Source organism: Arvicanthis niloticus, chromosome 27 (genome assembly GCF_011762505.2).
Source record: "Arvicanthis niloticus isolate mArvNil1 chromosome 27, mArvNil1.pat.X, whole genome shotgun sequence".
Taxonomy (NCBI): domain Eukaryota; kingdom Metazoa; phylum Chordata; class Mammalia; order Rodentia; family Muridae; genus Arvicanthis; species Arvicanthis niloticus.
In genome coordinates, this window is record NC_133435.1 from 18,336,711 (window position 1) to 18,363,299 (window position 26,589).

Consider the following 26,589-nt stretch of genomic DNA (forward strand, 5'->3'; position numbering starts at 1 on the left):
ATGCATGAGATGGCATAAATAAAGTTTTGTTTTGCTTTGCTTTTAGTTAAAAATCCTAAACTCTACAGAATGTAATTGCATTTATGGAAAGTTTGATTTCATACCTTTGTTTCTGACCATGGATGAGCCATCCCTTCAGAGGACAACAGATCTCTACAAACCAAAAGTAAGCACTACGTTAAAATAGATGACATTAAGCTCAAAGAACATGAAATTCAACAGTAATTATATCCTAATGAGAAAATATTGCTCTAATTCCAGCTAGCCATACATTAACTTGATATGGTTTATAAGTTGATTTCTATATAAGTTATATCTAGATGTATGCACATATTTTTAATAATTATATATGCACACAGAATTACATTTCACTTTGATTCTAGTTCCTAGACATTACTTTACTTTGAATAATGGCCAATAAAAAGTGGTTAGGTTAAGTAATTCACTAAAGAGAATGTATGGCAGTACTTTTTTAGGGGAATGTACAAATTTTAATTAGTGTAAATCATAACAAGGGCTATCCACTTCTTAAATGAGTCAGAGCTGGCAAGTTGGGTACATGCACCAAGCCTGACTATCTGAGTTTGCTCTGCAGGACCCACAAGGAGAATACGACTTCTAACAGGCACATGCACACAGGCATACACACACACACACACACACACACACACACACACACGCACGCGCATGCACGCACGCACGCATATTTGCACACTAATAACAAAACAAATAACCCACTGCAGCACTTCTGCTTGTAAGCATGCTCAACACAACCATTCTAATGTACTTGAACACTTGGTCAGGGTCTCTCTTCATAACATTATGAACTCATAAAAGTAGGGTCCAATCTGCCTTTCTCATTGCTTAATGCTTTGAACTTGGCACAGCATTTCACATAAAAATTGTTAAACTAACATTAAGTAACAGGCATCAAATAAGTGAATACATAAATCTAAATCCATTTTATTTCCTGACCTTTTTATCTTGGATTTACAGTTATGTCTGTAGTTTAGAACGAGGCATCTCTGTAGGTGTATACATACACTGGCTCACCAGTGGCTGGATCTATGCACACCCACTCATGACCTACTGCCTGTGCTGGTTTCACTCTACAAGAGACTTGAGTAGTTGTGACAGAGACTATCCAATCTAAGCCCACACATCCTAAAACATTTGCTATCTGGCCCTTTCCATGGAAAGCTCACCAGCTCCTGACCTACTGTCTAGAGCATCTGTATTAATATCATGAACCACACTGTATCTATTGCTAACATGGGGAAAATGCTATTATATTCCCTAGAATAACTGGCCACAGTAGAAGACACACAGAATAAAACGGCTTTCCATCAGACATTACCTAGTGACCTGGCCATGTATAGATTTCTTGCAATTTAACATGAAAGTATATACTTAGATCATATCTACTAAAACAGTAGCTTTCAAAATATCTTAAATTTATGGAAAATAACCTTTTTCACATACAACACACACACCTTTCCAAAATTATACATAAGTATCTTGAAGTGTCCTTATTTCAAGTATATGCCTCCCATTTCATTAGACATCAACATGTTCCTGCACTGTCCACCCCATCCCACACTTCCAAACACACACATGTGTACAAATGAAAACATCTACCAGGGGCTGGAGGGAAGGCTCAGTGGCTAAGAGCACTAGGCCAGAGTTCAGTTCTCAGTACCCAAGTTGGGCAACTCCAGTTCCAGGGAACCCGATGCCTCTGGCGTCCACATACAGTGACACTCACATGACAGACTTCTACACCCACATACATAGTCAAAAATGATAAACATAAAAATAGAACATTTTAAAAACATCTGTCAGCTGCCCATGACTGTGAAGTACACATGCTACCTCTGCTGGTCCACTCCCTCCGAAGACGCGCTTCAGTACAGTGGTCTGACTCACGGCACTTTTGTCTGATGTGTGACCGAGAGGGCCTTGGTAGTCAACCTTGCTTCTAGCACACTGGAGGAGTTGGATGTTAAGCTAAATTCAGGTTTCCTTACTATATTTCTAACAGAGCAATCATAGGTGTTGAAGACCTATCATAGAATGCACTGCCTGCCTCTTGTAAGTTATTACTACTCTGAAGTGAAATAGATGCTCTCTTTACAGAATTGCCTCTCATCTTTAATAATTCCCAATAATAATCAAATGCCATATTTCACAAGATAAAAGACACCTATTGAAACAGCTGCATTAAAATATTCTAGGTTGGGGGAGACAGGGAGGCAGATGTTCATGTATCTCTACCAGTCAAAGATAGTTGATATATCTAGGTTGGGTAGTGGGTTACACCTCTGATTGAACAATACCAAACTTATAAAGCCTATGATTAACATTTTTTTTTAAAAAAAAATGTATAAATGCAAAAAGGAAAAGGGGGCATGGGATAGGGGTTTTCTAAGGGGGGGGATGGGGAAAGGGGATGGCATCTGAAGTGTAAATGAAAGATCTAATAAAAAAAAATATTCTAGGTTTGACAAGATGAGTTATGAGATAAAGGCACCTGCTATCCAGCCTGATGACTTGAGTTCAATCCCTGGGACTCACAAGGTAGGAGAGAAGAGGTTATCTTCTGATTCCATACTGTATGCATGTGTGCACACTAACATGTGGACACACAGAGACACACAAAAACAAGTGAGTGTAAAAAAATATCCACTTGTAGCAGATAACAGAGACATCATCACCACTTTGGACACAAGAAAACTTAGTGAAGGATCAGCAGTTGATTTTTATGCTTGTAAAATCGGTCTTTTGCTTGCTTCAGCAGGAACTAAAACTCAGCTGCAGATACATCATTTTGATTCTTTAGATTTCTGGATAAAAGCCAGGCCCAGTTTTATCTGTAATTCTAATTTTGGAATTTGGGTAGCTATTGGGTATCTTCTTTCATCAAACACCAGATAGAATCACATATGATACAGATAAGCGATTTACTGTTATTTGAACATATGCATATGCCAAATAATGATACAAACTATACTTCTGATTTACTAGAGAGAAAATCTCAAAGTGATAGACAGTGACAGTCCTCAAACAGCCCACGTCTTGAAGCTGTCTTCCGAGAACACACAGTTGTTTTGAGAGTTACACAGTGTAATTCCAGCCACATGCAGTTTCTGTGCTGTGTGGTTCTCTCTTCCTTGTTTCCAGAGAGTACCACACACTACTGCATACAGAGTTCTTTCCTAGGCTCCTTCTTCACTGCACAAAGGACCCCAGTCACAATAGCTATGTTGCAGAGAGTCTTATATGGAAACTAGTATTTAGCAATTAGTACTGGGCACTTCATGGTGATGGACAGCTGGCAGGTGGGATCTTTATTTTGATACTTACGATTTTTAAGTAAAAGTGTGTGTGTGTGTGTGTGTGTGTGTGTGTGCGCACACACACACACGCGTGCACATACACACACACACACACAAGGAAGTGTCACTACTCAGGATGTCAGAAGTGTTAGAGTCCTTGGAGCTAGAGTGACAAGTGTTGTCAGCCAAGCAACCTGGGAGCTGAAAAATGAATCAGGGTCTTCTGCAAAAGCAGCTAGTGCTCTTGACAGATAGGTGTTTATAGAGATAATCTTTTGTACTGAATGGAAGCATCACCTGTCAATAAAGGCTGATTGGCTAATGAGTTGAGGCAAGATTAGAAGGTGAGACAGGTGATAGAGAGAGAGGAATTCTGAGAAAACAGTCAGGCACAGGAAATTCACCTCGGACACAGAAGAAGACAGTAGTATGAAACTGAGGACCAGGTAGCTAGCTATATGGCATGACTTAGAATAAAATAAATGAGTAATTAAGATAAGAGTTAGACGGTGAGCAGAACCAAAGCTGCTGGCCTAAGCATTTATTCATATATAAGAAGTTCAGAATCCTTATTACTGGGAACAAAGTGGACGGGTGGAAAACACAAGTTACAGATGGCTTTAATTACAGGTGTTAACTTCTGGAGAGCAGAAACAGGCCCATCTAGTTACCATTGTGACAGGGGTCCTCTGTATACTCAGTTGTGAAATGTAGTACTCCCTAGAACGAAGAAGAGAAAATCCCACTGAACGGAAACTGCAGGTGTGGCTAGAATTTCATTGTGTAATGCTTGAAACAGCTGTGAGTTATCAAGAGACGAAGTCACAGCATAGGCTGTTTGGGGTCATCACTGCCTCTGCTTCAGTAAGACTGTAATTTTAATTGCATAGGACCCACATTTCTGCTAAATGTATTACAAATATTTTATGGTTGCCTAATTTCTTGATGTGCTACAAATGCACAAGAAGTCAAAAAAAATGTGTATCTATACTAATTTATCATTACCTTATCTTCACACGTAACTTTAAAAGAAAGGCAGTAGAGTGTGTGAGAAAAGGCCTGTGAAACTGTGGTGTGAACCCCAGGAAAACTACTCTGTTTGACCTTTGCCAATCACTGACCTTCCCTAAGCTACAGTTTTTCAAATAAAGGCAATAACATCTATTTTAAAACAATACCTAGAGTTACATGAGATAAAACAGGTTAAGAGCTTGCCTCGTATCTAACTAATAAGGCCCCAACATACATATTATACTCTTCTTTGAATTATTAACATTTTCAAAAAGATTTTATACATTAAAGATTTACAAGGATCACTGAAAGAAAGTCATAACTGAGAACTGAAGTCACATACCTCGAACTGTAAGCATCTTCCTCTTTGCATGATGTAATCAGTGCTGAAAAAGGCCTAGCTCGCACTTCTTGCTGCTCTCTCTAGTTAAACAAGACAAGTCATGAATACTCGGAACAACACTGACAAGACTGAGTTTCACTCCCCTCTGAACATTCATCGTTCCAGAACTGTCCAGGTCTCTACAGTATCAGAACACTGTGCCATAACAAATGAATAGTGATTGTTACGGTTTCTTCTGCTCCAGCCTAAGAAAATCTCTTTGAAGATAAAAGCATAAGAGCAGTAAGGCCGTCAAGGCCATCACAGCCTTCACGCCCTGTAAAGTGGGTGTGAAGTTAGGGAGGGAAAGCTTTTGGTGAGGAGCCATGAAGCAACAAAACAGCAAATGCAAACTGAAGATGCAGATGCTACATCCAGCTAGCTTTTGGGAGTAACAAGTAGCCGTCCCCTTCCAAACCTCCCTCAGTCTTTTATTCTGTTCTTTCTGGGGTGGAAATAAAGGCTCTCTAGGGGACTCCCCAAGCATATAGAAATGCACCTCTCATTCTACTGTGACATGCTGTTCTGGAAAAAGGTTTTCCTTCTGCTTAGATATAAAACTGTAAATTAAAAATAAAATATTTCCAGTAAAATATTTAATTACAAATGCAACTAGCATTTCTGTGATCATCAATGCTTAAGTGAAATGTTATATTTATATTATGTTATCTATATTTCTTAATCCTCAACTAATAAATAATTATGGATTTATATGAAGCATCAAAATAAAGTACTGACAGTGAAGAATGGCTCAACTATTAATAGCAGCTACTACTCTTACAGAGGACCCATGTTTGGTTGCCAGCACGTGGGCTCCTCACCCACATCAGGAAGCTCACAAGCACCTGTAAGTCCAGTTCAGAGGATCCAACAGCTCTAGTGTCTGTGGCTCCCATGTGTACATACGTGCACACAGATACATACACAAAGTGAAAAGTAAAAAGAAATCTTAAAAAATAATGAAATATTATTAGAATTTCTTCCCTGCCTCCATCTGGGGAAGCAATAGGATTAAAGAAAGAATGAGTAAAGTGAGGACAAGAACCTCGGTTGTACACAGCGACTACAAAGGGTAAGAAACTGCTTAGTACTGGACCCTCAGTGCCCGCCGGACCCTCAGTGCCCGCTGGACCCTCAGTGCCTGCTCTCGCCACTCAGCTCCCACCTTGAGCCTGGCACTCTGAACTCTACTCAATTTTTTGATGTTAATTTAATTATTCCTACCTGTCTAGTCATAAACACACTCATCAGTCTGTAGGTAGGATCTGGCAACTTCTTCCTTTATTAGATCAAAGGGTAAGCCTGGGTCAGTAATCCTCAAATTTGAGAAGTCAGGGACCCAAGAACACATTATAACTGTATGATACTTATATTTTGGTACTGGAAAAGATTACTGACATTAATGTTCTTATTGGTTATGTGACTGGGGAATCTGAATAGAAACTACTTTTATCACACACATTGGAACTACACCTGTACACACACATTCATGTTTAGCCTGTCACTCATTGAGCTGATCATTGATGCTTTGGGTATTTTTAATATGTATGTTATGCGTTAAATTTAAAGTTAAAAACTAGCACTTACAGGGAAATCTGTACATCTACTTACTATTACTTCCTCTGCTTGTCGAACCAGATTAGCAGTTTTTGCCTCCAATTCTGCATTTAAACGCCTAAAAGCAGAAATAACATGATAGTTGGGTTATACTCAAATTATAACTAAAATAAAAATAATTACATTTGAGCAATTACATTATAATCAATGCATGGCAAAGCACACACAACATTTTTTGTCTAAGATGAACACAGCTACTAGAAAAGCACACTTCCTCCTCTGGGAGGATGGCACACACTGCCCTGCTTTCCCATAGCCCTTGACCAGCATCTTCCATGAAGTAGGTTCTCATACTCGCAAATCAGACAAGAGCAAGTTGAACTGAGTGAGTTCAACTCAGTTCCAGGATTAACCACTGGAGAACACAAGTTCCAACCATGCATCTTCAGAGACAGGTGGGCTTGCTCTCCTGATGACTAGAGTGGCCAGAATCAGAGAAACCTGCATGGGTGTTACTATCTTTGGGAAGCCAGCTCACAACTCAGCCACACACTTCAGAACCAGTATCATCAGAAATATGGGATTAATTTGGCCTCCATTTGCAATCTAGCAAAAAACATGACAACTACTTGATCCAATTAAGCCTGCAAGAATGCTTTTAGGGAAAATGTTTTAAAGGGGAAAAGTTAACTATTATAATTTAACCATTTAACCTTTTTATTTTTAATCTTCCCTCCCAATTGTTATCTATAGCACACACACACAAGTTTGTATTCACCCAGAAACAGGGAAGAAATATATTTATCTCCACATGATCAGCATCTTAACTGGCTTCACAACAGTCCAGAGAGCACAGTTAGCCCAGTGCACTAAATTCTATTCCAGTCTATTTCCCTTTCAAAGATTCACACTGTAACACATATCTTCTTCTTCTATTGAAGGGTCCCACTTCCAACCATGGCCTTTCTGAAGTTCCATCAAGGAGTTCTCAAGAAGATGCATTAGTACATGATTCTAAACTAACAAGAGGATCCAATCTCTAACCTAAGGAGGATGGGGTGGTGGAGGGGGAAGAACAGACACCACCACATCCTTACTTAAAACAGTGTTACCTTTAAGAAATACGTTCGTGTTTTAGGATTACTTGGCTAACAGAGAAGTATCTAAGAAATAGATTTATTACATTTAAAGTGACTTTTAACTTTTTGTTAGAATAATCAGGAGGAATTAAACTGAAACTGAGTCAATGAAGGTCAACCAAGAGGATTAAGCCTATTTTTCTACTCTAAATTCATTAAAATGAGAGAGAAAATGTAACAATAGAAATAATCACTAAGCCCAACAAGCCCAGGGGAACCGGCCTCATACAAAGAGTGTCTCAGAATTCTAAGTGAGAACCACACAGAGGAATAGAAGCCAAACAGCCTAGCAGTGAGAAGTCATGAGCTTTAAAACACAGGCCACAAAAACTCCTCCCACCACCTCAGGTGAGGGCTGTGTTGAGGTAGAAGGACCACCTTGTAATTCAAACACGAGGATGAGGGGTCCAGAGACAGAATGCTAACCTTCATACAACTTTAGCGCAAAAGAAAGGTAAGCTAGTGGGGGAAACTCAAAGCCAAGCTACAGGGACATTTTCCCACCTAGAATACAAGGGCTAGGAAAACTAGCTCTGCTGAAGACGACTTTTAAAAAATAACAGATCACATTAGCCACCCAAGGAGAACAGGCAGGCACAAGAGGGGAGAGGAGGGATTTATTTACACTATAAAAACCAGAAAAAAATACAATAAAAATTTTTAATCAGAATTCTAATTTGAAAAACCGGGAAAGAGCAAGAACAGAGACTTATGGTTCGAGAGTTAACTTCCCCACAAGTGGTTCCTAGCTAGCGGTGCTGTGTGGAGAGGCACAACTTTTGGAGTAGGACACCAGGGGAGCTCTTTCAGGCTTACAGTCCAGCCTCACTTCCAACCTGAACTCTGTTTCTTGTAAACTCCTCTGCCACACACATTATGACCCGAATTAAATTGTGGATAAAAGTTTATATCAAAATTTTTTAAAATTACATTTGGTCAAGTTGGGAATCGAAACAAACAACGTTTTAGAGCCTGTATTAAAAGGAATCTACCCAATTCTGGAGCAAACCTCAAATAAAATGATGAATTATTAAAAATGATCTCCTCAAAATGACAGCTGCTTGTGGTTACTGTTTGTATTTCACAAACACAGGAAGAGGGATGCACAGAAAACAAACTATCATAATTAGTACATGGTGGTCTCCACCAGAATCAACGGGGCTCTACAGCATGAGTCACACCTTCAGCAGGGCTGAAGGTCTTCACACTACCTAAAGTCACATCTTCTTCTTGTACTTGAAACAAGTTAGTTTAAATGCTTTAACTTTAAAAGTTAAAATACACTTTAAAAAAAAAAAATAAGGGTACATCGAATGGCAAATAAAGCAGACATAATCTCTGCCCTGGTGGAGTTGAGAGTCCAGCAGAGAAGGCAGAAGATAGGAAGGTAAACTCTTGCTGGCACGGTGGTGCACACCTTTAATCTCAGCACTCTAGAGGCAGAGCAGAGGGAGCTCTGTGAGTTCAGTGCCTGGTCTACATAGTGAGGTCCAGGACAGCCAGGGCTGTGTAGTGTCCCTGTCTCTGTCTCGGGGAGAAAAATAAGTGATGGATCAAGTGAGCTTATTTTAACAAAATGTGCTAATTGCAAACAATTGTTAAACAACTAGGGCCCTGATGTCATGGTCAAAGGCCCCTCTGAGTTTTACAGCCCAAAGGCAAGTGTGATTTCCCTTAAGAGAGAAGAGAAACCCACGTTCCTTGTAACCGGAGAGTCCCACACTATATAGGTTAAACAGGAGGGGCAGATGGATAAATGAAAGAGCCAGAGGTGCTAAAACTTTGCAAGTGCAATAACAACTAAAAAAAAGTTCTAAGCAGTGCAATGAAGAGATGAAATGAAAATGAAAAGGTTGGGGGCTGGAGAAATGGTTCAGTGGTTAAGAGCACTGACTGCTCTTCCAAAGGTCCTGAGTTCAATTCCCAGCAACCACATGGTGGTTAACAACCATCTGTAATGGGATCTGACGGCCTCTTATGGTGTGTCTGAAGACAGCTACAGTGTACTCATTATATATATATACATTATATATATATAAATCTTTTTAAAAAAAGAAAATGAAAATATAATATATAATAAATAAAATCTTTAAAAAAAAATGAAAAGGTTGCTCTAGGCTCAGCAAGAAACTCAGGAAGGGTGGTGGGGGTAGGCAGACAACGTGAACCCTGTGTTTTCTAGAGCTTTGTAATTGCCAGAGAACGAGACGAGGAAGGGATATTATCCTTTTTCCTTCCCACTGTAGACAGGACCTTTTCCTTTGGAAAACAAGCCCCCAAGAAATTTGTGCAAAGTAAACTCTAGTATGTTGAGAATCCTCAAAATCTATTCTGGGGATTTCTCTCTCGGTAGTTCTTCCTGCGCTCCAAGCCACTTCCAAGTGAACCCTCCTGCAACACGGTTTTGGACTACATTTTTGCCCCTACAGTTATTTTCCTCACTCTACTCCTGTGGAAAAACCAAGACTAAAGGGAAATGAAGAGAGAGGGGGTCCTGTATGCAGCCATCCTGCAGGAAAGGCACCCCAGTAACCTCCCTGGAAATATGAGGGATGCTCACTTGTACTCTTGCTCACGGGCGAGGAGGTCCGGTCCAGCTGCAAGCTGCCCGCGCGACTGAGTACCTGAAACACCGCGTCTCTGCAGATAGAGTTGCAGAGCTCAAGTTCAAGACAGCCGGGTGTCGGTTCCTCCCGACCGCCCGCCAGTTCGCAGCCCAGCCACTGGTCAGGAGTCTGGGGTTGAACTCACCGACACTCCAACACTTCGCCCCGCCATCTTTACCGACTCTGAAGCGATGCGGTTGCCGTGGTAACGGCACATCTTCCCGCGAGAGTTCTCAGGTCTCGGCCAGTCTCCCGCCAGAGGGCGGACTCTTTTCTGTCTCCACCTAGAACAGCTATTTTTTGCGTAGGTTTGACGAGCGGCTCCTGGGTTCCCTTAACCGAAACTAGCGCTTTAATCCACAAACCTGCGAGTCCTCTGCCTGGAGATGGAAGAGTTTCTGACTCCACCATTCAGACAACAAGGCATAAACTCCTATCTGGAGGTGTTTCTCCAGCCCAGAAGGCCAGTCCGACTCACAGTACTTTTTTGCTAAAATGGATTTTTCAGTGCAGTTCCATACTTCTGGTTGCGAATATTTATTTTCACGCCACGGCTGAGAGCTCAGGCAGTCAGTTTTGGCGCAAGTTTGAGTCCAGACATACCATTCACAGATATAAACCACTTCCTCTGCAAGGCAGGACTAAGAATAGTGTCAGCGGCACTAGTAACTGAGAAATAACTGAGCTCCTGCTTAACGTCCTGCTTGCCACACAGGTCAGAATCCGATTGTCTGGGGATGAAACTGAGAGTCTGGAAATACGCCTTCCCACTTACAGTCACTTGGCCTAAGGACGCCACGGTCATTCAGGAGGAAGAGAGCGCTCTGCAACAACGGAAGGCAGCTGCATGTCCACACGTAAAAGAATAGACTCCGCTTGATATTTCACACCAGATACAAAAAAAGAATTCAACATCATAGCTAAGTGAAAAACTATCCATAAGCACCATGTGGATTTGTCGAGCCTCTGAATTAAGAGAATTTTTTTTTTTTTTTGCTATGCCCCCAGAAGGATAAGCAACCGTGTTTACAAAATATAAAGAACAATTATAAGTACAAAAAGGAAAAAATAACCAAGGGGCCCTTTATAGGCATTTATCCAAAGATAATACACAAGTAACTAAAACATATAAAAAGGCGCTCAGTAATGTGGGTCTTCAGGTAGATGGAAACCAAAACCGGTGTAAGACATCCTCTCATATCCACTAAGGTCACTGTAATAAAAAGGAGACAGGAACAAGTGAGGGACCATATGAAGATCTTTGAGCCTTGTGCTGTCAGTGATCATGCAGTAGGTGGGTAAACAGTCTGGCAAGTCCTTTCAAGTTTATACAGTTATACCATAATCCAGCGGTCCACACGTAGGTGGTTTGAATGAGAAATGCCCTCAGCTCCCCTATAGGCCTACTATTAAAATACCTGGTCCCTAGCTGGAGCTGTTTGGAGTACATTATGGAACGTTCATGAGGTGTAGCCTTGCTGGAGGAAGTGTGTCACTATGGGTAGCCTTTGAGAGCTCCTGGCCTCACCACACTTCCAGCCCTTTTCTGGGCTTCATGTTTGCAGTTCAAGATGTGATCTCTCAGCTTCCTGCTCTGGCTGCCTGCTGCCGTGCCCCCTGCCATTAAAGCTTTTTCTGGACCCAATCAGTCAAAACACACTCTTTTCTCCATAGGTTCTTTTTGGTTATGTTGCTTTCTCACAGCAACCAAAAAGCAACTAATGAAGTCAATATATACCAAATAATAATGATGACTGCCTGAAAGTTATATATAAAAGTGTATAGAAACATTATTTATGGTAACCAAAAAGAGAAAAACATCAAAATTATTAGAAACTGATGAGCAGATAGATTAAAACCATTATTTATATAATGGAACATACTCAACAAAAATGAACAAAATGTCTGATACTTGCTACATTATACAGAAACCTTGAGGACATTAAGCTAAACAAAAGAAACTATTAATAATTACACCATATTATGTAATTTAATTTATAAAAGACCACAAGTATTTGATTTCATTCCAAAGTGATGATATGACCACAAAGTAGCCAGAAAAGCCAAATCCACAGAGAAAGAAAGTAGATTAATGTTTGCCTACTCCTAGCAGTTGGCAAATAGTTTGAAGGGTTTTGTAGGGTACAAAAATACAAAAACATATTATAGTGGCAAGATATAATGGTGAACACTTTTAATCCCAGCATTTAGGAGGCAGAGGCAGGTGGATCTCTGTGATTTCAAGGCTAGCCTGGTCTGTATAGTGAGTTTCAGGATAGCCAGGGCTACATAGTGAGACCTGTCTCAAAAAAAAAAAAAAAAAAAAAAAAAAAAAAATATATATATATATATATATATATATATATATATATATATATATATATGTATATAGTATTGGTGGCACATCCCCTAAATATATTAAAAATTAGTAAATAGTACACTTTATGTGGAGTGAATTGTAAATGTATGAATACATCAAAATAGCAAAACATTTTTATATGAGTTATTTTAAAAGTTAGAGGCTAGAGAAAGACAGGCTATGTCTAACATTAACCAAAATTAAGCTGTAGTATCCAATTCACTTTAAACAAAGATGAATATTATATAGGGAGGAAAAACCTTAATTCAAGGGGAATTAGAATTAAATTAGAATACTAATCCTTAGCATTCACTTGCCTAATGCAGAATTGTCAAGCTGCAGTCAGCAAGACTACAAACCACAGGGGGAAACAGTCCTACCAGGACAGCCTCTTCCTGTAGCTGACAGGTCACGTGACAGAACACCAGTAAGGACCCAGGGAAGCTAAACAGCACTAGCACTCAGCAAATGCTAACATCTATCAACATTTATAGAAAACTCACTCAAACTCAGCAGAATATTCCCTCTTCACAAAGCCGTTGGGATGAGGTAGGCACACTCTTTAAAAGAAGAGAAATGCTGGGCTGCCTTAACAGCTACTACTAATTGGAGGCTGAATATAACACAAATGTCTCATAGCCCTGGGGGTGAAATGTTAAAAAGATCCTGGCAGGGTTGTGTCCTTTCAAAGTCTGTCAGCAGGGAGGAACTTTATTTGCTTCCTTCTGGTTTCTACCTGTGACTCACGGATTCGATTCCATTGGCTTGATCTCTCATCTGATGGAGACGCCTTACTCCATGACCCAAATCTCAACTGAGTTTATTTGAGTGAAGTTTGCTTTTAGAAAACTAGGGCAGGTGGTGTCCCTCTGCTTGCATGCATGGCCTTCTAACCATTTTCATGCCTGGTACATTAATCAGTTCTCTCTCTCTCTCTCTCTCTCTCTCTCTCTCTCTCTCTCTCTCTCACTTCTCTCTCACTTCCCTCCATTTTTTGCAAGTTTTTACATGTTTCTATGTGTGTGTGCATGCACATATGGGTATCCATGCACATGTATATAGAAGCCCAAGGCTGTCAGGAACTCTCAATCAAACCCAGAGCTTGCTGATATAGCTACTCTTGCTGGTCAGCTTGCTCTAGGGAATACTTGTCTCTGTGAGACTGGAATTACAGGTAGGCTGCCACACCTCCCCAGCATTCACATGGGTTCTGAAGATCTGAACTTTGGTCCTCAAGCCTCTGGCAAATGCTTTCACCATTTAACTATTTCCCCATGCCTTGGGGCCCTCTAGAGAAGCAGGATAATGGAAGGGTGGGTAGGAAGGAAGACAGACAGACAGATGAAATTGACTTCATCAGATTCTGTATGGTCCCATGGTGGCTCTCTATAGGCCAGAGAACTACCGATGCTTAGTCTAAGAAGCTAGATGCCTCAGAAAAAGAAACCATTGAAACTCTTGAGATGCTGATATGATGATGACGTTCAAAGGTGATGAAGCTGGCCCACTAGTGATGGCGGCAACCAAGTACAGGTTCACTCAGGAGATATCAAGCTTGCACTCATTCACTGGCCAGCTAACTCCTGCTTTTTTAAATTTTATCCCTACTTCCAGACTACTGCACAGTACCATCCCCAATCAGAGTGGGATTTTGACCCTCCAGTTGCCGACTTATTTGCCAGATGCCTTTGGAAACACCCTCAGGGCCCCAATGAGCAAGACTGCCATCATGGGTCGAATGCACGCTCCCCGGAAGAGCCTGCCCTACCGACATAGCTTCCCCACATGGCTGAAGTTGATGTCTGAGGATGTGAAGGAACAGATTTACAAATTGTCCAAGAAAGGCCTGACTCCCTCCCAGATAGGTGTGATCCTGAGGGACTCACATGGTGTGACACAGGTCCCTTTTCTGACTGGAAATAACAGTTTGAGAATCCTTCAGTCCAAAGGCCTTGCCCCTGATCTCCCTGAGGGTCTCTGCCATTGGATTAAGAAAGCAGTTGCTGTCCGAAAGCACCTTGAGAAGAACTGAAAGGATGCTAAATTCGCCTGATTCTGATAGCAGAATTCACCGGTAGGCTCGATGCTATAAGACTAAGGGGGTGCTCCCACCCAACTGGAAATATGAGTCGTCTACAGCCTCTGCTCTAGTGGCATAAATGCCGTTGTGTACACAAGCAATAAAATCACTTTGAGTAAAGAGAGAGAGAGAGACTTTCTTAAAATATATTTTTTAATTTTATGGGTATGCATATTTTGCTTGTATGTATGTATGTATGTATGTATGTATATATGTATGTATTTTGTGCAGTGCCTAAAGAAGCCAGATACCTCGAGCTGGAGTTATAGTTGGATGTGAGCTTCCTGATGTGGGTCCTGGGGATGGAGTCTAGGTTCTTTGCAAGAACACCAAGGCTCTTAACTGCTGAGCTATCTTTCTAGCCCCACACCATGAAACTTTAAACAGAAGTACTTCTAGAAGGAGGAGAGGAGGAGGAAGAGAAAACAAGCAGAGTGGATCATCCACTATAATAATTTTGGTGCCATCTTGAATAATTTTTGTAAAGCTTCGATACAAATAAAGTAAACCACAATTACCCATGATATTACCCATAATTATTCCACATAGCTCACACAATCAACATGAGGGGAGCAAGTTGGGAAGCCCTTAAAATGGCTGAGATCAGACAACTATGAGGTTGACATTCAGGATATCAAAAGAGACCTAGAGATATGCATACAGTTATTCTTAATTAATTAATTGATTGATTTACTTTACATCTGACCACAGTTTCCCTCCCTTTTCTCCTTCCTCCTTTCCACTTGCCCCATGTCCATCCTCTCTTCCTCCCTTTCTCTCCAGAAAAAGGAAGGCCTCCCATGGATATCACACAGCTCTGGCATATCAAGCTGCAGAAGAACAGGTTCATCTTCTCCTATTGAGGCTAGAAAAGGCAACCCAGTAAGGGGAAAGGGTTCCAAAGGCAGGCAAATGCAGTCACAGACAGCCCATACTCCCACTCTTAGGAGTCCCACACAAAGACCAAACTACATATGTTACATTTGTGCAGAGGGCCTAGGTCAGTCCTATGCAAGCTCTCTGGTTGCCAGTTCAGTCTCTGTGTGACCCTATGGGCCCAGGTTAGTTGATTCTGTGGGTTTTCTTGTGGTGTCCTTGACCCCTCTGGCTCCTGAAGTCCTTCCTTCCCCTCTTTCAGAGGATTCCCCAAGCTCTGCCTAATGTTTTTCTGTGGGTCTCTGCATCTGTTTCCATCAGTTGCTGAGTAAAGCCTCTCCGATGACAGCTATGCTAGGCTCCTGTCACATGCATTTGTTTTAATGTTCTTTACTCATTTAAAAGATGGATCTAAAATGAGCCAAATGATTTTTCTAAATATGAAAGCCTATGGCACAGTAACTAGTCTCAGAGCATTTATATTCTAGCTAGAAAAAGTGAACAATGCATTAATAAATACTTTCTTTCATTTTCAAATTCTGTAGAAAAAGAAATTAGGTGGGAAGAATGTTAGGTATATACAATAGAAAAGTTATTTGCTGTCATTGTCACTATCTGGGTGCTAGGAATCAAACCTGGGACCGCTGGAGGAGCAGTCCGTTCTGTTAACTGCTGAACCATCTCTCTAGCCCCAAAGCACAATATATTTTTATTATTACATCAACAGATGCCCTTCCACAATATATGACCTAATTTTCGAAAATACTAGTTTTAACTTCAGTAGCCTACTATTGTGTCTTCATCTCTATGTTCATCTTCTATCTCTACAGAGGATAGCATACAGAAAGAACGGGGCGGATATATTCCACTCCAGCCTAATGCTTGGGCAGTTCTCCTTCCTTGTTCTTATTACAGAATACTGCAATGATTTTCCTAAACCGTTTTTTCTTTTCTAATTTCTTTTTAAAAAAAAATTCTTCTTCTTTGCCTTTACCAGATAATCCAACAGAAATCTAAAAATTCTTATTTTAACACATTTTTACTCTGCTGTTGAATTTCTCTCAGGCCAATGACTTAACTTCTGCAAATCTGTGTTCAACATACAAATTGACTAAAGATGAATGGGGTTCAATTTAGCTTTCTTTCTCAACCTAGGAAAGCAACAAAAAGGGGGGCAATCTTCTGACTTGAGTTTTTTTTTTTAACACAGATTCATTATTTTGATATGAATTCCCTAGACATCAGACTCAGACATATTTAAATCTAAGGGCAAATGCACTCCAAAGATAAATATAAATTACTTCGCAATTACTCAACTTCCTCTTTTAATACAGACAGTTGCGTTGACATATTTTACACAGTGAAAAGGGATACAAATTTTGGCTAGCAATTAACTTTTTATATAACTATGAGATATTGTAGCCCCAAAAGATAGGATATAGACTTATTAATAATTCTTTTTAAATGTTACATTTAAAATTGGGTCATAATTAGTGATTCCTGAAAAAAAAAAATCCCCGGCTAATTTTAATGCCCTAGCTTAAATAATGCTTGAACACAATGGCTTCATCTTGAAAAATCTGACAACGAAATTGATACTAATTAAAGCAACTTGAGCAATTTTCCTAGGGCGCTAAAACAAAAATGGAATCTGAAGCTCAGAAACAAATTAGTGTCTGTCATAAAATCAGGTGATTAGGAGATTTTAAAAGCACACACGTAATGCAGCACAGAGCTGCAGTTCTTCAGGGCATTAAATAGGAGGCTGTTTATAGAGCTCGAGCTGGTAGGAGCTTTGTTCTGAGCTCTACTGGGAGCTGAGGAGTCCCGGGTGGGTCAGGAGGAGAAACTGGCCTAGTTACAGGATTGTGTCACAGGGTAGCAAGCCAGAGTTCATATGGCAAATTCACCAGTTCAGATGGACACTGAATCTGTTCCACTGGGCCTAGGTAGACAAAATAGGAGATTGAGAAAGGCCAGAAATGTGGGGTTCCAGAAGCAGAAGCCTAACAAAAGCATGTGTTTGTGGAGCACTGGTTCAGCCCCTCAAGAACAGGCTGCTAGCATCCCCTTCCACATGCCTTTGTTTCACTCTTCCTATCCCCATAGGGAGCTTGAATTCTGAGTAATGAATTGAGGCAGAAATCCCCAGGGCTGGGATAATATGGAGGAATAAGAAGACGTGAAAATCCAGGAGTCTTAGTTCCTTTACCCTGAAAAAAAAAAAGCAACTCAAGGGAAAAAGGGTTTCTTCTGGCTTACCAGTCAAGGTATAGTCCATCACAGTGGGAAAGTCAAGGCAGCAGGAGCTTGAGGCAGCTGGTCACATTGCTTGACTGTCAAGAAGCAGAGTGATGAATGCCTCTTAGTGCTCAGCTCGATTTCCCCATCTTACACAGCTCAGGATTCTCTGCCAACAACCATGATGGATCTCGGAGCATCAATTAATGTAATCAAGATAATCCTACACTATCACGCCCAGAGGGCCATCTCCCTGGTGACTCTAGATTCTGTTAAGTTGACAATTAACCTAACCATCTCCCCAGGCATACAAAACTTAGCTTTAGAGCAGAAAAAAAAATTAATCTCATGTTGGAACAGCTCTGATTTCAAGTGATAAAACATTTCCAGCTTAGGGAGAAAGACAAAACAGTATTAGCAAGAATGTTTCTCACATAGAGAGTGCTTTTAAGTGAGTGGGACCAAGGAAAGTGGGTGCCAGTAAGCAGTGTGGTCCTCAGGAAGTCATCTATGACTTAGGGAGAACAGAGCATCCCGAATGGGGTGTTTTCTGCACCTTAATTATCAGATCCAGATAGAATGCCAAGAGGTGCCCCTTTAGGATACTTAATAAGTTAAAATTTAAAATCCAATTAGGAAAGCTATTAGTAATAGCTACATTTACTAAGCACTTAATTTGGGTCAAACATTTTTTCCATAAATTATGTATAATACTCTCATAGCTCTAGAATGTAGTAATATACATATTTGTATTTTACAATAAGGAAACCAATGCTTAAGAGTAGTAAAATGTTCATAGTCACTTGCTGCCAAACTCTACTTTATGTGATGGATGGCTAATCCTAGTTGTCTATTTGACCACATCTGGAATTCACTAAAACGTAAGTAGCTGGGCACACCTGGGAGGAATTTTTCTTTTGACTGGATTATTTAAGATGGGAGACCCATCCTCAATCTGGATCATTTGAGGTCAAAAGAAACGTACTAAATCTTGTTCACACCCTCTAGTGAAAGGTAAAAGGATGTGGAAGAAGAAAGCTTGTGCTTTCTGTCTGCCTTCACTCTCACTGGCAACTTCATCTATCCCAAGCCATTCCTTCACTAATGTCAGACCCTACCTCTTCAGGATTCCAAAGTGGATTGAAAACTGCCATCTCTCTAGGATAGTGGTTCTCAGCCTGAGGATTGAGACCCCTCTGGGGATGCTAAATGACCCTTTAACTGGAGTCACATATCAGATATTCTACATATCAGATATTTACATTACAATCCATAATAGTAGCAAAATTCCAGTTATAAAGTACCAATGAAAATAAGTTTATGGTTGGGGGGTGGGGTGACAACATGACCCTGTATTAAAGGCCTGCAGCACTAGAAAGGTTGAGAAACACTACTCTAGGACCTTCCTGGGACTTCAGGACCAGATTGGCACTGCTGCAAAATCCAGTCTCCTGGACTGAGTGACGATTGGATCCTTGGTCTTTCCGTCAGGAGACAGTCATGTTTGGACTACTTTTACCACAGCCTGTAAGCCACTCTAATAAATCCCTTTTTAATATATAGATATATATTCTAACTATCATTCTGTTCCTTAGAAAGCTCTGACTAATACACATGGGTTCTAGGGATCTGAACTTAGGTCCTCGCATTTGCAAGGCAAGCACTTTATCCCCTGAGCTACCTCCCCAGCCCATCTTGGTTTCTCCATGTCTGCCCATTTTACCTTCCAGGTTAGCATATATATTTCCCCAAAGTATATGTTTATACATATATACACACACCTATATATGCATATATACAATATTATATGCGTTTGTCTGTATGTTCACAAGTCTTCATGTGCATGTTTGTATGTATGCCTATGATAGCCAGAGGACATCTCAGGAGCCATCCTCAGGAATAAAACCCACCTTTGAGTCAGGGCCTCTCTTAGCCTGGAGTTTATCAATTAGGGCAGACTGGCTGCTTAGAATCCTAAAGACCCTTCTGTCTCTGCCTCCTTGGTATTGGGACTACAATCAAATGCCTTTAAACAAAACAAAACTTGGATTCTGAGAATCAGACTCTGGTCCTCTCTTGGATTCTGGGAATCAGACTCTGGTCCTCTCACTTGGAAGGCAAGCACTTCGAAGCATGGATCCATCCTCTCAGTCCCAGTTTTCCTGGTTCTTATGCTAGACCTTACTGGCATAGAATATGTGGTTTGAACCTTCTAGTATTCAAATTCCAATTTATACCTTCTCTGGGCATTTGTTCTCTGAGCAAAGGTTATCATGGTGTACCCTCCAAGTTACTCTCAAGCACTTGGCTCTGACACCTGGGGCAGGATAAGCTAACAAATGAGGCAATAGGGTTAACTAGGTTGTGAAAACTTGTATGAAAATTAGCAAAGACCTCATAAGACAGTGGCAAGCACTCTTACCTGCTGAGCCATCGCTATAATAGCCTATGCTTAAAGGATTTTTGGTTCTGGTTTTTGTTTATTTCAAGACAGAGTCTTTCTGTGTAGCTCTGACTGTCCTAGAACTCGTTCTGTAGACTAGGCTGGCCTCAAAGTCACAGAGATCTGCCTCCTCCTGCCTCTCAAGTGCTTGTATTAAAGGCATACACCACCACCACAAAGCTATGTCTAGAGATTTTAATTATATCAAATGGCCAATAATTCTTCTCAAGTCCTTCTTACAGACAATACTGATAGTACATGGTCCAAATCACTTCTAGGCAAATAAAGGCACACCTAACAGAGAGGATATTCGGGGGTCATCTCCTGGTAGGTGAGGGAAAATGCCTCACCTGTCCTTGGAAAAAGTTTATTTTATACTGTATACCAGGCAAGTGTATACTGTTCCCCTAGTGTTCTTTGTAGATGGAGAATGGACCTAGAAACATAGGATCCTCATATTTGTTGGCGTGTTCTTGGGAGAAAGCTATCAGGATGGGACACAACAGGCAGGGAGACAGCAGGCAGGATAGCACCATAGAAGAGGTGAAACCGAGAAATATCTAAAAGCTGAAATCTAGCCATAGCCTAACCTGACAGGAAGCTCTTAAGCATGCCAAGCCTTGGAATTCTCCTCCTTGATGCAAGGGGCTTTGAACCCACCTATCTGTGAGCCATGAGCTGTAGGTTGCCACAGGGTGTGACTCAGTGACAGGGAGGAGACTGGATACATCTCCCAGGTGTCTCTGGGTGAGGCAGCTAACAGCCCAACGTAATTCTCATGAGTTGGATGCAGCTGCGAGTCATCTTGGGCCACTCTGTCTCTACCACTCGTTCTGCAGTCGTCTTTCTCTGTCAAGCGTTCTCTATCTGATTATATATTTCAGGTCTCTAGTACTTAGGCCTTCTAAGGTTGTGATTGCCATACTGTTAAAACTGGGCACAGAAATAAGAGCTGTCCCCGTAGCTTACCTGAATGCAATCCCATTCTTCATGCCCCTGTATGTATGAGCATCACCTCCTCATGATGGCCAAGGTCAATGACCCCCGCCATTGTGCTCATTAGCTCATTGCTCTTTTTATCTGTCAGCTGATGTATAGGCAGAGGATGATCTTAAGTTTAGAAAACATCTACTTTCCTTTGTAAAAGGAACCCCCCTGCCCGGAAGTCTAAGCCTTTCAACCACAGACTCCAAGAACTAAAAAGCTGGAATACTTTCTCCAAGTGATTCATGTGGGGAGTGGTGGTTAATAGTGTCAAGTTGACAGGATCTAGAAATACTTAAGAGACAAGACTCTTGGAACATCTGTGAGGATTTATATAGATTAGGTTAATTAAGGTGAGAAGCCCACCATCTTAACTATGGGCAACACCCTCCCACAAGCTGGGGCCTAGACTGAGTGAAAAGGAGAGAGTGAGCTGAGCGCCAGCTTCACTGCTCAGTGCTTCCTAACTCTGTATATGATGTCACCAACTGCTCCCAGTTTTGCCACCTTGCCTTCTTCCCATGATGGGTGGTACCTCAAACTGTGAGCCAAAATTAACCCTTCATTCCTCAAGTTTCTTTTTCAGGTATTTTGACATCACGACAAGAAAACTAACAAACAAGGTTATGCTGTGTAGGCAACACTGCTATTCCCATCTGCTGTCACCAAACCTAGTATTCTAGTTTCAGGGGACAAATGCCATCCACTAACCACAACCTGAAGATGAACACAACATGCTAAAGAAGAGTTCTGTTTTCTCTCCTGGAAGTCATCTATAAGCCCCCAGGGTAAGGCTTCCAGTAGTCATGCCACTTCATGCTTAGGTTGACAGCCTCTTGGGTTTGCTGGAGGTAGGTTGTATAATAGGACCATTGGTTTGCATAGTCCTAAGAAAATTGCCTCATCTCCTCTGAAGTGAGTCTTTTGTTCTAAGGAGATGTGATATGAGATCTCATGTCAATAAATCATAAATCCTCTGCACCCACAGAGGGTATAGCTGCCCAAGGCACTGTGAGAAATAAAGACTCACCCATACCCACAGCCGCCACATTGAGAAAGGATCTGTGCTCTAAGGTGAAAGATTTGAGGGATTGGGAAGATGTTGTCAATGGATATAAAAAGAATTCAGTTATACAGGAGGAAAATTCTAGAAATCAGTATGTCACACTAACTATAGTTAATATTAGTATACTACATTCTTTTAAATTGCTACAAGAATAGACTGTGTTCTCTACCAATAAATAAGTGTATATATAATGCATTATAAATTAGCTTGATTAAGCTATGCATCTATATCTGGCAAAGCATAAATCCACAAAAATTTTTACTAGTCCACAGGGTGTGGTGGTGCATGCCTGTAATCCCAACATCAGTTTCAAAATTCCAGGCCAATCTAGTCAACATAGTGAGTTCCAGGCCAGCCAGGACAACATTGTTTTAGTCTCAAAAACATTTTTTGCTTGTCAATTAATAATATAAATGAAGAAAAAAATAGAAGTTAATTCAGGTAGCCAACTTGCCACAAAGTAATGTATGGGCCTATTCAGGTAGCATAAAGACCCTCTCAGCCATCTAAGGATGGTCTGAGTGTGGTGGTGCATGCTTGTAATTCCAGCACTTTGGAGCTGAGGCAGAGAACAAGTTCTAGGATAATGAAGGCTACATAACAAGGCCCCCCTCTGAAGAGGAAAAATCATTCACACATTGTTGAGCTTTCAAATTCATACCACTCTGTACAGTTATAACAGGACTATCATACCACTTGATCCTGCTCAGATCAGCAACACCTCTGACCTAGAAGTGTCTTAATAGACTTCACAATTACTATAGATGAAGAATTTAAATTTATCTGGATTATCAAGGTCAGTTAAACACTATCGGTGACTTTATTTCTCTTTCTACTTCAATTAGTTTCATCTCTGAATGCTGTTTGCTAGGGTAACAAGAGTTACATAATCTTATCTTCTTCAAGCATTCCCTAGACATTCTAAAGTGGAGAAAGTAAAATTTCAGGTTTCTTAATTCAATAAACTATAGCTTTAAAAAAAATTGGGAGAAAGGACACTTGTGATCCAATCTTCCCCACACTCCTGAAGATTCCTTTCAGACTTTGTGGATTCTCTTAGTTACATGCTTCTCCCTCTACAGAGGTCCTGGCACATATAGCTAACTCTGTTTCTCTATATTCTAGGCATTTCACTTTTTTTTATTAAAATAATTGCTGCATGGCTTTAATCAATTGCATATTTCTAAGAATCACTTATATGTGATAAATTCTATCCCTTTATGGATAGTCTCATTTCAGTAACTTGTTTTGATATGTTTAAAGTAAATGACTGACTGACATTGCCATTGATGGGTTTAAATTTAGAGAACAAGAAAATTTATGGTCTTTTCAGAGGTTTCAGACTTAAACAATATTGTTGCTCTTTAGAGACAAAAAAAACTTTTCAGGGATAATTTATATTTTCAGAAGTCACTTTCTTTTCATGGGATCACACACAAAGGTAACAGACAAGTCAAGCTATTTTAACTACTACCATTAATTTGACAGAGTTGTCTCCTTTACACTCTTACAAAAAATTATTTTCATTCCCCCTCAAAAAAAAAAAACCATCATTGTTCTCCTTAAAATTGTACAATCTGGGGCTAAAGAAATGGCTCTGGTGGAGAAAACTGGCTGTTCTTACAGAGGACCCAGGTTCAATCACCAGCACCACCATGGAAGTTCACAGCTGTTAACTCCAGCACCAGAGGATCTAATGATCTCTGATGGTCTCTTTAGGTACTGCATACATTTGAGTGCATCATGCAGATAAAATACTAATACATATACAAATATTTTAAATTAATTTAAAAATGTATAATCTGTTCTGAAAATGTTTTATTTTCTAGACATTATAACATTATAATTAAACACTATAAAAGTCTAACCAGATTAAAATACTCTGGCATTCAAAAGTGGTCTAAACTGGAGAGAAAATGACTTTGCATTAAGTAATTAAGTCATGAACTTTATAACCTACCCATGGTTAAGGACTGAATGAAGAAACAGCTCAGGAAAACAGGAAGAACTGGAAAAACAATATTTTCAGGTAATTATGAGTGTGCTAGTTTATCTGGAGGGCTTGGAAAAAGCCATGTAAGGGTGAAATCTGAAATAAAAATATGGAAGATTACAACTAAGCTGAGAGCTGACACATTAGATAAAGTTAAAAGGAAGACAGGATAGACTCTCACCAAGAAAATCAATGTAGAAAGACAATGAACGAGAAAAACTGTCAGTGGTATGAAGACATTTTTGAATTTTTAAAACTTGTTTATTTTTGTTTCATATGCAATGGAATTTTGCCTGTACATTTAGCCTGATGCAGCATTTCTATTGTTTATAAATTGTAGTCTAAGACATTTTGAGTTTTTGGTTGGTTGGTCGGTTAGTTGTTGGTTGGTTTTTGAGGCAGGATTTCTCTGTGTGGCGATGGCTGTCCTAAAACTCACACTATAGACCAGGATGGCCTTGAACTCAGAGATATCCCTGCTTCTGGCTGGGTGGGTGCTGGGTTTTAAGGCATATACTTCCACTGACTGGCCTAAGATATTTTGTTAAAGAAATATGAATTCATTTACTATAAAACAAAATTGCTGAGTTAACTATCTACTGACTGAAAATATTAGGGAGGAGAATACTTATGTTTCTATCATTCAGAGCATAGTTAACTGCAATACTAACAGTACTGACGTATGTCAACTAAAGGCTGAGGTGAACTGCAACAGAACATCATATGACCATGTTGGACAAGGGAAAACAAGGAAGCCCATCAGGGTTGGTACTGGAGACATCTAAGAAAATAGGTAAGATGATGGGTTTGGAGTCATGCCATTCACCATAGCTTTAATAGAAAGGCCACTATCTCTGATGGTGAGGGAAATATCCAGCTTTGCAACTGTTGGAACTTCTACTAGCTCTCAACAGGGATGACTATCAGTTAAAATAAATAGCATAGCTGGTATATCTGATATATCTGAATACGGTTTCAGGGACAATGAGTTTCTGTGGCTAGTGCTAACCTGGGTTGATGCTGTAAGAAGAAAATAAAAAGCCAAGAGCAACTAACAAGCAGCTAAAAGACAAGGGAAAGCCACAGGGCCCCTTAGCAGCATATGAAGTGGCTCTGTTTCTCTCCAAAAACTGCTCCTTCCAAACAAGACACCTATAATCTACTACAATTACGTCCCTATGCATACTGAATGTGACACTTGGAATATTTGGGTTGATATCCCCGGGAATCTTGAATTCTGAGATTCACCTAAAACATATGAGTCTGCCAAAGTGAGACCATCCCTATTGAGAGCTACCCTTTGGCCTGCTTTAAGAAAATGAAGCTTGCCTCTGTAAGACATTGTATGTTCAACCACTCCCCAGAAACAACAAGGTAAATACTTCAAGGAGGATTCGGATAAAGGTCAGAGCATAACCAGGGTAGGGACGTGTGGACCCAATAAGAAGAAAAGAACATGTTCATCTCAGCTCAGGACTGGACGAGCCAGAGCAGTCTATACAAGACTGAATCTGCAGTTCTTCATCAAAGGGACTAGAATACAAGATTGGAGATGTGTAATTTTTTTTAAATCTGAATATCAGGACTAACATCCATAGCAAAGAGCTCAAGAGTCTGCGAACTTGTTAAGTAGGTGTCATATAGAAGCATGGAAAAAGGAAAAAGCAAAGCAACACGGCAGGATTCCTATGGCAAGTGAAAACAGCTCAAGAAAGATACACTGTGCAAGGCAACACCAAACAAATTAAAACTCACCTCGTGATTATGTGCCATGGAAGACAGGAGGGTTCATGGGGATAAACATAAGGGATGAACCAGCAAAGGAAACAGGCTTTGGGAGGATGCTTTATATTGGTTCCTTTGTAGTAAGAGTCACTGTTGGGAAAGACAATGCTGTCTCACAGCAATGAAGATGAGTCTTAACTGTGACATCCATGTGGACAAGCACTAAACTGGGTAAAAGCTCAGACTGACAAAAAAGATTCTGACCCACATCCAGATATGGAAATGTTAATGTAGTAGCCTTGAATTGTAAAAGGTTAAAGGATTCATCTAAGTCTGATCTGTTGGTTGGTTGGTTTGTTTGGTTGGTTGGTTATTTGTTTGATTGGTTGGTTGGTTTGGTTTTCTTTTTTCTTTTCTTCTTTTTTTCTTTTTTGTACAGTATGAGGGAAACAAGCTGTGAGATTTTTTTTACTTGTGATTTTTTTTTCAGTTCCTGTCATACAAATGAGGACAGATGGATGGGTGGATGTTTTACTCTGTGGAGAGCAGTTGGCAGGGTGGCACTCTAAGATATGAGGTCAGTAGTGATTAAGTATGATTGTTGGAACTCAGTCCTGCTATTCCTGTAGGCGCTCAGGTTTAAGATGTCAAGTTTGAAAACCTGGGGCCTCTGGTCGAAGTTTAAAGAGTCCAAGGATGGAAAAGAGAGGGAGGGGAGGGAGGGGAGATGAGGGAAATATGAATGTGTAATAGCTAGCTGCTGTAATTTGCCCTCAGTTGTTCTCCACACTG

At 40.4% G+C, this 26,589-nt stretch overlaps 1 protein-coding gene and 1 pseudogene across 5 annotated transcripts in view; one reads left to right on the top strand and one right to left on the bottom strand.

The window, feature by feature from the left end:
- Positions 1 to 26,589, bottom strand: part of Tex9 (testis expressed 9) — a 77,659-nt gene that overhangs the window by 27,863 nt on the left and 23,207 nt on the right. For 2 of the 5 annotated variants that reach the window (XR_013107788.1, XM_076926271.1), the window contains exons 2-7: positions 17,608 to 17,681; positions 10,176 to 11,243; positions 9,985 to 10,064; positions 6,340 to 6,403; positions 4,690 to 4,769; positions 105 to 153 (exon numbers count right to left, since the gene is read on the bottom strand). Coding sequence is in view for 4 of the 5 variants with exons in the window: in XM_076926271.1 (XP_076782386.1) it covers positions 105 to 153; positions 4,690 to 4,769; positions 6,340 to 6,403; positions 9,985 to 10,064; positions 10,176 to 10,247 (345 nt within the window). In the remaining variant the exon portion in view is untranslated. Of the gene's footprint in view, positions 1 to 104; positions 154 to 4,006; positions 4,056 to 4,689; positions 4,770 to 6,339; positions 6,404 to 9,984; positions 10,065 to 10,175; positions 11,244 to 17,607; positions 17,682 to 26,589 lie in introns of those variants that run through there. The other 3 variants (XM_076926270.1, XM_076926273.1, XM_076926272.1) reach the window with 3 other exon arrangements.
- On the top strand, positions 14,119 to 14,561 carry LOC143439584 (small ribosomal subunit protein uS15 pseudogene; annotated as a pseudogene).